The following is a 12,474-nucleotide window of genomic DNA, read 5'->3' as shown; positions in this document are numbered from 1 at the left end:
CTTTATTGGCTCGAAACCCATTGGCACGTCACAGGGTACTAGACGTTACAGAAGCTTAGTCCTCCTCCTCTTCAGCCTCGTCGTTCACAATGTTATAGAAGCGGAGCTCATAGACACCCTTAGCGGCAGAGACGACACGGAGCCAGTCACGGAGCTGCTGCTTCTTCAAAAACTTCTTGGTCCTATAGGAGTGCATAGCGCTGTTAACTCTTGTCATCTTCTTCCTTTATCAGCGCGATTGGAACAGATATTTTACGTACAAGTACTTGAGATAGCGGCCGGAGAAAGGGATGTGGGTGACAACTTCGACTTTTCCATCGCCGGAGCGGGAGATCTGGACGGCGTCACCCAAGTTGCCAACACGGCCCTCGACCTTGATTCTGTCGTGGAGGAACTTCTCGAAGGCGGCAACGTCGAAGATCTTGTCGTTGGCGGGTTGAGAGCAATTGATCACGAACTTTGAGGAAGCTTGTTAGCACGGACTCTCAGCGCAACACGATGGAATTGATGGAAGAACGTACTTTCTTCGTGACCTTTTGCGGCTTACGGGCCTATTTAGTCGCATGGGAAAATACCAATCGTTAGCCTACTGCTCCTAGATGTGAAAACTAAATGCCGAGATTTTCTCATTGTGACCCATGACAGCGAGGTCGTAGGCAAAAGAGATATTCAAGGCGGAACAGCAAAGCGGTTGTTCGTGGAAGAACGTACAGTTGCAGGGGCCATTGTGACGACGGGGAAGGGGCAAAAGTTCTTTTTGACTGGAGTAGAGTCCGCAAAGAGGTGATTATCCTGCGGTGACAAGCGGGAGGATGGATGGGTTAAAAATGCGCGCTTGGTGTTGATAATTCGAAGCTCTCGGCGCTTCTTTGGTGGGCTGGACGGTGGAAATCTTGGCGCTGGGTCTAGTTAGGGTTTAGGGCACAACCGCCGGCCTCGACTCCCAGCAAAACGACAAAAGCAGGTATTTTCCAAGACCTTGAAGAAATCGACAAAGCGCTTAGATTGCGGGACAGATATATCAGTTGAAAAACGTCCGTTGTAATTTGAGTGAATTTTTTTTTTTCCTTATAAATCTGGTGGCGAGGGAAGTTGTCCCTCTCTCTTCAGTTAGTCATCGAGCAGTCAGTTCCCCAGCGTGTGCAATTCCAATTTATGGATCAGGAGAGAAATTACATGGAAAAAAGCTCCTTTTGATCTGAGATCTCAAACTCTGTCCAAGACTGCTCATGGTCACATTGTCCTTGTGGAAAGGGGCTATATTGCATATTTTTCTCCTCCACGGAGTACTCAAAGCAAGGGATCAGCGTCATATGCCTGAGAGGCTGTATTGAATGAACAGCATCGCAGTACCCCAACATTATTGACTACCTATTGATATCATTTGGTTGACGGCTTGCTCGTATTTCATCCTGTCACGCTACTCAGCACTCTTTTCGGATGATATGGAGAGATTATTCCCGTCAGTTCAATTTGTTTCGACAGCCCACCCAGAAGAAGCCAGTCACACTTCATAATGATATTAGATATACGGAGTACCCCGTAATTAATATACGGAATACTCCATACCACTCGTTTATTTGTAAAATGTAAAACAACCCGAAAGCGCAATACATTGCTGATCCGGGATTCCGTTCGAATGCTGAACATCTTTCTGGGATCGGCGAGATTCGGCAAGATTTCCTCCATACATGAGCTCTGTGACGATCTTAACCTGTTCCCGAGGGCTTTCATGAAGATCGTCGAGATACCTAGGAAATGTCCGGGGATCTAGATGTCCGTTGACGTATTCGAGTTACGGGCGAGCCTCCCTCCGTACCTCGGAGAGTTTCGAGCAGCTCCCCAGCCGACTTACGTCATGGCCAGGGCGCATCGAGTGCCAAAAACGTTCAGCGCTTCAGCGAATTATAGTTGATGCGAAGTTGTGCTTTATAATAGTGAATGCTCTGGACGCTTCCTTGCAGTACTCCTGGATTTTATAAATCTGCATGCTGTGAGTTTACCCCTCGCCTGGCTCCCGAGGTTCCGTCTGGCGCGAATCACCTGTGCTACAACCAGGTACTCCGTACATTCTGTAGCCAAAGGACCTTGATTTTCTTCGAATTAGGAATATTCCTTCCACTGCAAGACCCGTTTATATCCCATCATCTAATCAACCATTCAGACCACTTCGACGATTTGCGTATTCAGTTGCGATTTCAAGCGCTTTCCGCAGGTTTAGCACCGCCAATATGTCCTCAGCAACCAGCTTCTTCGACTTTGCGACCCCCGACAGTACGTGAAGTCCCACTCCCAGCCCCCAAACAACACGCAAATTCCCGGCTAACCATACCCAAATTTATCAACAGAGAAGGGCGAACCTTTCCCCCTCTCCTCCCTCCAAGGCAAGGTAATCCTTGTCGTCAATACCGCCTCCAAATGCGGTTTCACCCCGCAACTTCAAGGCCTAGAGGCTCTCTACAAGAAGATCTCCGCCGACCATCCAGACAAATTCACTGTTCTCGGTTTCCCCTGCAACCAATTCGGTTCTCAGGACCCTGGCACCAACGATGAAATCCAGTCCTTCTGCCAGGTCAATTACGGCGTGACGTTCCCCATTCTCGGCAAAGTCGATGTCAACGGCGATAAAGCGGCACCGGTATTTGAGTGGATGAAGAAGGAAATGCCTGGCCTTATGGGCCTGAAGAGGGTCAAGTGGAACTTTGAAAAGTTCTTGATCAGTGCAGACGGGAAGGTCGTTGGAAGGTGGACGAGTATTACAAAGCCAGAGTCCTTGGAGGCGCCAATCTTAAAGGAGATCGAAAAGATGGAGAAAGGAGGAAGGACTTCGCTGTAGGATGAAAAAGAAATACTCTGTATGGATTACTACATGCAGGATCAGCAGGGCTATCTCCCCGCTACTGGTGCTACTGTATCCCCACCTTTCGGACTGCAAATTGTTATGATGGTGTTACAATAATAAGTTGGTTTTATTCAATGTCTTAATGCTTCATCCCATCTTTTCCCCCCATGTGATATCGCTATACCCTAGGTATGGTATTCTGGCTAGGCAGCTCCCCTCCATCGCGTTCCTACGACAATTTATCCTTAGCCAAAATGACATTTCGACATTTCTATCAACCTTGTTAGCTGAACTGCGAATAAAGAAGCCTATCCTGTATTAACATACTCTTCGATAGTTCCTCACAAAAAGTCCTTAGATTGGTTCATGAACGAGCTTGTTGGTCTTGTTCTGCTCAGCATTGCGTTTGATTACGACTCGATGACTAGCAAATCAAGAAATCTCCGAGGATTTTGGTATCAAATTTCGTAGTGACAGATCGTAGACGACATCCTCGACTTTCTTAACCTGCAAGTTGGCATTTTTCTATCAGTCCTGAACCCGCAAACCTAAGGCTGAAGCAAGAAAGGTAGAGATATTAGTCTTCTCGGAAACGTACGCTATACTTAATGCCATCGCTTCTCTTTCGGAGAATATCATTCTTGAGATTAAGAAGCTGAAACCCGGAATGGATTTCAGAAACGAAGGCACTGATCTTAAGAGGGCGAGAGTAATCACCCAGTGTCACCGCATTGACAGCCAATCGGGTCTGTGGAGAAGTGTGAACTGTCAACAAAATCCGAAAGCCAAAAGATGGCTGTCCACGATTTACATAACGTTGACGAATTGAAGAGTGAGCTTACCAATTCCTCAACGAGGTTTATCAATGCCAGTAAGTATTCTTCTATTGTCAGATGAAAGGCATCTTGGTCCTTCAGGTTCACAGGCACTGATTCAGGGTACAATTAACGTTTCGTTTCGCGGGTCAGTGCTAGCCGGGACATACCATCTAAAAACTTTCCAACTTCTTCAATCGTCAAAAAACCGGTTTTCCCTTCACGGTAATCCTCAAGGCCACCGAGCCAAGAGCAAAACTGGATAGAGAAGACCTGTGATGAGATTAGCACCCTTAGAACAGCTCTACAGCCCCCGATGGAATCGAGCTCACTAAGTTTTGCAATTCGCGCGTCCATATATGATTAAACTTATAGAAGGGATGTTTTGCAGCGACGGAGACGAGTCTCGTGACATCTTTTTTCTGTTCTTTGATTGCATTTGAGGTCTCATCAAGGACGGGTTTCACTATCTCACAAAATCATGAGTTAGCCGTCCGTGACGAGGCATAGGCGGGGGTATGGGGAGCACAAGCTCAGCATCCAGACCTACATTTGTCCTCTGGGGTATAATGAGCTCTTGACAATATGGCTTGTGTATTTCTCCCTGACAAAATATCTTGTTAGATGGCTCTCCACCTAACAGTTCTGATTCAAAACACACCACGGCGAGAAAGAGCTTGCACAATTTCTTGGAGCTCCTGGATTGTCTGTCTTAGAATATCCCGAGATAATGGGGACGTTTGGGATGCGAAACTTACATCGCGGATCTGACTCTCCTCGTCAATTTTTGACTGAAGATTTTCAAAAATGGACTGATCAATCATACTGTCTCTATGCCTAGAAATGCAATGGATTTGCCAGGTCAAAAGACAATGAAGATGTATAGCTGACGGCTCCGAAGGTCGTGACAAATTGAAGAGCTATAAAGGTAGCATGCCAAGCAGAGCTCTTAGGTCGCGCGGGGCGAGCCCAAAGTGCGTTTCTTGAAGCGAATTCCAACTACTCAGTACGGAGTGCTCCGTACGCTTCTATGGTAACATGTGACGACTATCCAGACAACTCTACGAGTACGGAGTACTTGAGCTTTGAACTCTGTACGTATGTACATAAAACCTTCTCCCAGACCGATAACTACTTCGATCGTCCTATCCATCACGATGCTCCACCCGACGCCCTCCGCTGACCAACATGGCTTCCACTCGCCGCCACTTAAGGCCGTCCCCAAGACATCTTCAACTGTTGGGTCAAAGCTTTCCTCTCCAAACCATTGGTCAAGCCAACGAATTGATGAAAAAAGAAAATTCGCGTCAATCAGCGGTAGTGTAAGACTGATGACACAGTGCCGGAAAACATGCGCAAGCACAGAGGTTTTCCTGCGGGATCCAAAAATAAGATTAATCAATGTTGTATTCCTTAGAATACTTTCAGAGATTAAACTGAAAAGAACAGATACTACACTTGATCTAAGCCATAATGGCAAAGAGAGCTGGAGAAGAAAAGAAAGAAAAAAAAAAAAATTAAAAAAATTAGGGAGGGGGTGCAAGAGGTATTTATAGGTTTGGCGGCGGAGTGGCAAACGGCGCTAGTGATAAGCGAGACCCTAGCTATGCCGTCTGACTGGCTGCCGTTTGGCCCAGCGCCAGAAGCCACTTTTACATTACCGTCAGGGCATTATCAGCCGCGTATATCTTACGGCAGCCACTCACAAAAAATACAAACGGGGCGCATTTTCATTTATCCGACGTCAGACGTACCGATTACCTCATCCCACCCCGGCCTCAATTCTGTCGTTACCTGTCCACCTCATCAAGGCTGGACCCCAGGAACCTTGTTGCGTGCTTAAAACGCGACGGCAGGGAATGCTGGATGCGCAAGCCACGGGGAAGTGGTTCCGAGACAACCTTCTGCGCTCGGCATTCGCATCTGGGCTTTGGGCTCGTACTTCTGAACCTTGTTGCTCCAACTTAATTCCTCCTGACACTGCTGTGCAGCAGATATTGGAGTCCAGGCTGGGCCTGTTTCTCTCTTTGGAGACACAGTCGATTTGGAATCGCGTCTCATGTTCGCAGATTATTCCATGTGAGCTGAGGGTGCATGTATGGGTTTTCCTGTTGTGTTGCCGCCGATCGTCCATGGTCAAAAAAAGGGCTGGCCCGGTCGCATGCAGCTAGTCGAGTGGGGGAGCGGTACGACCCCCAAGGCGGTGTTGGACATTCTGCTGTAGACGCCGACAACACAGACTTGCTTTTCCCGATCAATAAATTATTCTCAAGTATACTGCTCCTTACATGTAACTTTCACCCTTCGAGTCCCTCCTCGCTTCAGACGCTGATCAAATTTCAACGGCGAGGAAGCCTACCATCACCAAGCATGAATAGAAAGAGTTCGAAGAACGAAAATGTGGGTGACCAACACCAGAGGTTCCAGCTGGCTGGCAATCCGGTTTCCATTCGGCAGATTTCCGACGAAATCGATATCTGGATGAACAACATCATGAAAGAAACAAGATCGATGTGTCCCTCAAGCGGACTCCCACCCCAATATTGTGATCCTCTAGACACGATCTGCAGGAACATGAGCAGATTGTTCAGAGCCAAGAATAACCTCATGGATTGTTTGCTTGCCCAAGCAAATGAGTTGACGCTGCGGCCGTCTCGATGCCAGTTTAGGGGGTACATGATACCCACATTTAGGGAACTCTGGACGATTGCTGCAAAGAAGGGCGTTGATGTAGCTTACGAAGTTGATAACTCGATACCGGAGTATCTCGTCTACGAAGCTCCTCGGTTGCGCCAGGTCCTGTTTAATCTGATCAGCAATGCAATCGCGCGCACAAAAAAAGGCCAGGTTAAAGTTACCGCCAGGACATCCTCGGGAAGCAGTGCCTCCGACATCATTGAACTCGAGTTCTCCGTCACAAATGCACGTCTGCTGGAAAGAAAGGGATGCGGACCAGCATCCTATCAGTCTTATCGCCGGATCAGTGACTCAATGCTCGAGGAGTGGACGGACGCAACTGGCTTAACTCAAGCAGTAACGCATCAGCTAATACAATTGATGGATGGCCAAATATGGGAAACAGCGGAGCATGACCATGGCTCTGTGCTTCACTTTTCCGTTATTGTAAAGAGAGACATACCAAATTTAGCTCGGATGACCTCAGACATCTCGAAGTACGAGGACAATCGAATTCTTATCGTCGACGATATCGCCAATGAAAGCGACAAAATTCGGGGTATGCTTGAGGCATTCCCCCTGAATACGCTGGCTTTGAACCCAGAAGATATCGTTTCTTCGGAAGACGGTCGGTGGCCACCTAAATTACACCCTAAAACTCCCTTCGAAGCAATCATTGTCGATTCTGTGGACGTATTGCACAACATTCGAGCGATACCACTTCTCAATGCGACCCCGACCATTCTTTCCAGCTCAGCTGAATTTCTGGACCTTGCACCACTATTGAAGCTAGATCCTTCTACTTTCTGCATCTCATGCCGCAACCAGGCCGACCTAGGGTATTCCATCCATTCGGCCTTCGACTCATTACCTCTTCCAGCCGGCGCTCACATTCTCGCCGTCGAACCTGACAATATCAATCGCCTTCTGTTCAAAAAACTCTTAGGAACCTTTGATACTCTGGAATCCACGGTCTGTGAAAACGGCCAACAAGCATATGAACTGTTTACCAGGGAAAAATATGACGTTGTCTTTCTAGAGATCACAGGACCCGAAGCACATGGAGAAGAGACGGCGAAGAAGATGCGTATATTCGAGAGGGAAGGGGCCAAGCTTCCCACTCCTCTCATCGCATTGGCGCCGCGGTCTTTCCAAGCTTCTGGCATTTCCCTTCCTGAGGTTTTTGATGGATACGTTGAGATTCCCATTTGGAAAAAAGATTTAACCCGGACGATCATTAATTGGATTCGAAAATTTCGCTCACCGGATGATTGGGCGTAAGAGTTGGTTTGAAACCTCTGGATAAGGCGTTTCTAGGTGGTATTTTCAACCCTCTTTTGAGGAAGTTATAGCAGTAAATGGACTGTGCATAAAACCATAGATTGGGCACGAGGGACATATCCACTGTCAGAATCTTAGAAGAAGCACAATCACAACAAAACACCTGACTGATGAAGGTGATATCTCCAACATAAATGGGATAAATGAAACATTACGCCAAAAAAAACCGCTACATGCGAAATTCAAACCAAAACCATGCACCGCGCTTAAGTCCTGAAGCAAATCTTTTCCCTTCCATATTTTAATGTTTTTTAAACCCTCTTTCCTCATCTCCCTAGTTCCGATCCCAAGACATCCACGTCTAACTCCTCCATCACGCCTAGCACCACCCCCAAGCTCTCCATAAACGCATTCACAGCAACACGCAACATGCGATTTGTTGTCGCTTTGTATTCTGTCTGCAATACCGTAAGCGATTCGTCGTCGTAACTGGTGCCTCCTTCGCGACGCTCTGTGGCGTCATCTGCCGGTATCATGGGCGATATCTGTGCTGCCGGGAGCGGTGGTGATAGATCGGGTCTCGTGAGCCTGAGTGTGCGACGGACGAGCGGGGACAGCTCTTCATCGACTTGGAGTGCACGAAGGGCGGAGGAGGCAAGACGGTGAGTGGGGAGCGGGAGAGAGACGGTTCTATTGTTTGTGTTTCTGTCAGGCTTACTCTTCTCATTTGGTAGCAATTGGAGGCATAGCCGCCTCCGTGGAAGATTGGGGGGAAAGAAACGCACAAAGAATAAGGGAATTCGGGATCGATTTTAGCCATTGTAACTGTTACTTTTCTACCGCTCCGGTGGGCGCGTGATAATATCCTCGGCTAGAGAATACACCTGAAGACAGAAGAGTGGTGTGGACGTGGCTTTTTGCTTAGCCGCAAGTTCATAGAAGGACTCTCCCTGCACGACAAGCCTGTTGCTATGCCTGATCTTGTGCTACGCCGACTCCTGATGGTGGTGATTACATGGCAACCCTCGCGGCCTTCGAATGCGTTTGCGCCCCACGAGACACATGGCGGGGCGGGAAGTCTAAATTCGGCCGGATTATTGTCGACCCGGCACGGAATCTCGCGCGATCGAATCTCATGAGCAGCCAAAGGCGTGTGTACATGGAGCATAAGCTGCAAGACAATAGTGCCCAGAGCAAGTGCGCAGGAGGTTCAAGAGGACATTCTACATTCTCTATAATGTTATGTACACAAATGGCATGCTATGGTATGGAGCATGAGTTCACAGAAAAGGCGCCTGGTAAAGAGTACAGCAGCCTGATCTCTCTCCCACCAGTAACACCGTCTGCGTGCGTGTGGGAAAAAGAGAGAGAGGGCAAACAAAGGGATGTAACTAATATTTCGCATCTGAGACAGCATGAGACATGCTCCTCCCTGTCAGCTTAAGGTGATAGTGACTAGTTTTTTGTCTTTGTTTTTGATGCCGGCGCAAAGAGGAAAGCTGCTTGCTTTGGACAGAGCGGGCTTTGCTCTTTGGTAATCATGTGACAGCAACAACCCCCGCCAAGTTGACGCTATACTATACCGCATCCGGCATGGTCGGGTTGTAATTGGGTGGTGACAGGCTGGCATTTGGACCAATCAACAAACAAACACTGTGCTGCTTTGGGAAAGGGTTGTCCAGCCAACATGCACCGCCTAAACCCAATCGGGGCGACTCACAACATAACAATCCTGCAGGGATCATAGGCAATGTTGTGCTCTGGCTCAGATTTGTTATTCTTCAAGTCCGCCGCTGCATCGCTTACCTCTGTATCATTCTTCTGTCCTTCATAGCTCAGGAAGTTGTTAATATAGTTTGCTGCCCTTCCTGCTCACTCTCTCATCCTCGCTGTTCTCCTAATTATTGTTACATCGTTCCAGCATCTCGCCGCTCTCTGCAAGGTCATGCTTCCGTGATAATTAACACCAAGCTCGAGACTCTCCACCAGATCTCTGTTTAACTGTGATTAGCTGGTACCCATCCGGTTCGAGGAGAGGATATCTGCTGTTATTGTTGAACGTGCGACTGCGTATCTACCTCTTACCAGTACCAGCTTAGTTTCTCTCAAGCCAGACAAAATGCCGGCGCATTCAGGTCCCTACGGACAGGTGATCGAGTACATTGAAGGTGCGCAGATGCGATTTTCAATTTCTGTCTCAAATCGGGCATAGCTAACTCTACCGTATTTTAAGATCGACTGTATCTCGCTTCGTACTACACTCCACCAAACGAGAATTCCCCGTTGCCATTCCGCCCAGTGCCACCCAAGTCGCCGAGCAAAAGGCGCTCAGCCGTGCCTCCAAGCCCGGCAAAGGGAGTGAAGCCGGTTTACTTCACTGTGGACGATGTCGTTCTTTACAACGCTTTTCATGCCGACTTCGGCCCCCTGCACATCGGCCATCTCTACAGGTTTGCAGTCCACTTCCACGAGGTCCTGGGGAACCCTGCAAACAAGGACCGACCAGTCGTTCTGTGGACAAAACCGGATTCAAGAAGCCGTGCCAATATAGCCTGCCTGGTGGCTTGCTATATGGTCCTGATTCAGTCCTGGCCTCCGCATCTTGCGCTGGCTCCTATCGCCCAAGCTGATCCTCCGTATATGCCGTTCCGTGATGCAGGATACAGTCAAGCGGACTTTGTTCTTACCATTCAAGATATCGTCTATGGCGTCTGGAAAGCGAAGGAAGAGACCTTGTGTGGCCTAAAAGAATTCAGCCTCGAAGAGTTAGTATCCTGATAAGCTTCGCCTTTTTTTTTTTCTTTGTACCCATTACTTACAAGCAGAACAGGTATGAAAAGTACGAGCGAGTTGACATGGGTGATTTCAACTGGATCACACCTCATTTTCTCGCCTTTGCATCGCCTCAATACGAGCCCGTTGCACCCATTCCCCAAAATTCTCCCGAGTTTGCAGCCCTCCCATCCACCATTTCCGAAGTCTACGCTTCCCAGCTACCTGTGCCCTTCAAGAATGTCCTGACTCACTTCGCATCAAGAAATATCGGACTAGTCGTGAGGCTAAATTCGGAACTATATAGTCCTTCGTATTTCACGGCGCTTGGAATCAACCACATTGATATGATCTTCGAAGACGGAACCTGCCCACCACTACCTCTTGTGCGACGGTTTATAAAACTTGCCCACGATATGGTCTCAAAGAATAAGGGCATTGCAGTCCACTGCAAAGCTGGCTTGGGTCGGACAGGATGTCTGATTGGAGCATATCTAATTTATCGCCATGGTTTCACGGCAAACGAAGTGATCTCATTTATGCGATTTATGCGTCCAGGAATGGTTGTCGGTCCGCAGCAGCACTGGCTGCATTTGAATCAAGGATCATTCCGCGAATGGTGGTTTGAGGATACGCTTAAAGAAAAGTTGATACTTTCCATGCCAGCAACACCCGGCAGGGCCTCATCCAAGCATCGGTTGAATGGAAATAGTCAAGTCGCTACTCCACCGAACGGCCACCAGTCCAAGAGACTAGCCTTGGGTGAGATCGATACCAATGAGGCTTCGCCATGCTACGCAGACGAAAACCTTCCCGCCCCAACCCCAGGCCAGCCTCGCAAGTCTCATCGGAAGGACTCAAGACATCATCCATATGCTCGCGCCGCGTCAGGCGCTTTAGGAGTAGACGGCGATGTGGGTGTCCAGTCCATGCGAACAAAACTTAAGAATGCATCCCGTCGATCGCCTGATCACGGTGACAACGATTCAGAACGCCGAAACGGGGCTTCCCCTCGGACTCCTCGTCGCGCCCCAAGCCACCCGTCCACAAGTTCTTCGGTGAATATTACACCAGACATTCACGAAGACGTTGAAAACTGGGTTGAAGGCGTGAACAAGGTCAAGAGTCCAAGCGGCACCAAGAGCGGAAGCGGTGTTTTGGGAATGGCCAAAGTACGCAGTAGCCCACGACGATTGGGAGAGCGAAGCGATGGCAAGGTTCGGAAGGCAAGTGGAAGGGTTGGCAGCGCGGGGACCGTGGCAAGAGTCAAGGCATCCTAGCCCTTCATTTCTGCTTCGAGGAATCCTCAATTTACCTCTAGCTGTACAAATGTTTGTTTTTTGAGCTTGGTTCCAACAAGTCACGTTGATGCATTTTATCGGGGTTTATGGCGTCTTAGGTGGGAAATTGGAGTCTTGCGGTATTCATGGTGACATTCGAGCTTCTGTTGTCCTTCGGGGCGGAGAAATTCCTGAGAGCTTCCGCACTTGCAGTCGGAGGATGGAGAGGCCCTGCCCAGCTAGAGTACAAGTTGTCGATCGAGCGTTGCATGCGGGATCTAACCTTGTTTGCGTTTTCGCCGGTTGTGGGAGCATAGATATCCACATGTTCAATCTGGTTACTCTAATCGATAATTTGACCATTTTCTCTTTTGTTTGTTTGGACAAGGAAAAAAAGGGAAAGAAAATCAGCCTTGAGTTATTCTCCATTTGTGTTTTGTGTATATGGTCCGTGTGTTCCTCAATTGGTTTTGGCCTCTTGTTTTCGACATACCCCTGACGTGTATGACATTTTGACACAGTGTGATAGTCTAAATGATGAGAGAAATTTTTTGATGACCACATGTTTTCAGATCTGTGTTGGATGACGTGATACCTTCATAGATGGTAGGGATTCGGAGGCGGGAGGAAGGGAGACGGACCTGCGCTGCAAGAATGTTTGCTCAGACAAGCATTGTATAACTAGCTGCTACAATTTACGTCTAGGCACTGAACAGCAGATATTTAGCTCCATATATAACTGGCTTGAGGAGGACTTATAACTGACCATAAGCTAGCGATAAAGAAGGGCGTCTTCCCTTGGGCGATG

General features: G+C 48.3%; 6 protein-coding genes across 6 annotated transcripts; 3 read left to right on the top strand and 3 right to left on the bottom strand.

Moving 5' to 3' along the window:
* Positions 1-55: 55 nt before the first annotated feature.
* Positions 56-726, bottom strand: RPL22 (60S ribosomal protein eL22; the record flags this gene model as incomplete). Its single annotated transcript, XM_003069162.2, has 4 exons — positions 56-182; positions 261-457; positions 522-551; positions 712-726. 4 exons carry the CDS (start codon positions 724-726, stop codon positions 56-58), a joined length of 369 nt encoding a protein of 122 aa, XP_003069208.1.
* A 1,184-nt stretch (positions 727-1,910) lies between these two features.
* On the top strand, positions 1,911-2,836 carry D8B26_002693 (uncharacterized protein; the record flags this gene model as incomplete). The annotated part of the gene is made up of 2 exons (XM_066123921.1): positions 1,911-2,274; positions 2,349-2,836. Exons 1-2 carry the CDS (start codon positions 2,232-2,234, stop codon positions 2,834-2,836), a joined length of 531 nt encoding a protein of 176 aa, XP_065979996.1. The 5' UTR covers positions 1,911-2,231.
* Positions 2,837-2,973: 137 nt separating this feature from the next.
* D8B26_002692 (uncharacterized protein) lies at positions 2,974-4,516 on the bottom strand. The gene is made up of 9 exons (XM_003069160.2): positions 4,416-4,516; positions 4,319-4,355; positions 4,208-4,261; positions 3,990-4,123; positions 3,828-3,930; positions 3,685-3,770; positions 3,441-3,590; positions 3,170-3,349; positions 2,974-3,113 (listed from the first exon to the last, which is right to left on the bottom strand). Exons 1-8 carry the CDS (start codon positions 4,479-4,481, stop codon positions 3,275-3,277), a joined length of 705 nt encoding a protein of 234 aa, XP_003069206.1. The 5' UTR covers positions 4,482-4,516; the 3' UTR covers positions 2,974-3,113; positions 3,170-3,274.
* Positions 4,517-6,027: 1,511 nt separating this feature from the next.
* On the top strand, positions 6,028-7,839 carry D8B26_002691 (uncharacterized protein; the record flags this gene model as incomplete). The annotated part of the gene is made up of 1 exon (XM_003069159.2): positions 6,028-7,839. The coding sequence occupies one exon, from the start codon at positions 6,028-6,030 to the stop codon at positions 7,612-7,614; it is 1,587 nt and encodes a 528-aa protein (XP_003069205.1). The 3' UTR covers positions 7,615-7,839.
* D8B26_002690 (uncharacterized protein) lies at positions 7,833-8,434 on the bottom strand (the record flags this gene model as incomplete). Its single annotated transcript, XM_003069158.2, has 2 exons — positions 7,833-8,304; positions 8,400-8,434. 2 exons carry the CDS (start codon positions 8,432-8,434, stop codon positions 7,941-7,943), a joined length of 399 nt encoding a protein of 132 aa, XP_003069204.2. The 3' UTR covers positions 7,833-7,940.
* A 1,348-nt stretch (positions 8,435-9,782) lies between these two features.
* Positions 9,783-12,356, top strand: CDC14 (cell division control protein 14). The gene is made up of 2 exons (XM_003069157.2): positions 9,783-10,379; positions 10,445-12,356. The coding sequence occupies exons 1-2, from the start codon at positions 10,186-10,188 to the stop codon at positions 11,664-11,666; spliced, it is 1,416 nt and encodes a 471-aa protein (XP_003069203.2). The 5' UTR covers positions 9,783-10,185; the 3' UTR covers positions 11,667-12,356.
* The last annotated feature ends 118 nt before the right edge of the window (positions 12,357-12,474 follow it).

The sequence above is a fragment of the Coccidioides posadasii genome, chromosome 2, assembly GCF_018416015.2.
Source record: "Coccidioides posadasii str. Silveira chromosome 2, complete sequence".
NCBI classification, from domain to species: Eukaryota; Fungi; Ascomycota; class Eurotiomycetes; order Onygenales; family Onygenaceae; genus Coccidioides; species Coccidioides posadasii.
The sequence above is the reverse complement of the archived record's forward strand: the minus strand, read 5'-3'. Positions and strand labels throughout refer to the sequence as shown.

Bases quoted from the DNA above. Each gene is read 5' to 3' on its own strand.
- D8B26_002692 (XM_003069160.2), bottom strand. From the start codon at position 4,481: ATGATTGATCAGTCCATTTTTGAAAATCTTCAGTCAAAAATTGACGAG. The intron at 4,124-4,207 runs GTAGGTCTGGAT...TTTGTGAGATAG, and splicing joins TTATACCCCAGAGGACAAAT to TGAAACCCGTCCTTGATGAG. The intron at 3,591-3,684 runs GTAAGCTCACTC...ACTTCTCCACAG, and splicing joins TAAACCTCGTTGAGGAATTG to ACCCGATTGGCTGTCAATGC.
- CDC14 (XM_003069157.2), top strand. From the start codon at position 10,186: ATGGTCCTGATTCAGTCCTGGCCTCCGCATCTTGCGCTGGCTCCTATC. The intron at 10,380-10,444 runs GTTAGTATCCTG...CAAGCAGAACAG, and splicing joins AAAGAATTCAGCCTCGAAGA to GTATGAAAAGTACGAGCGAG.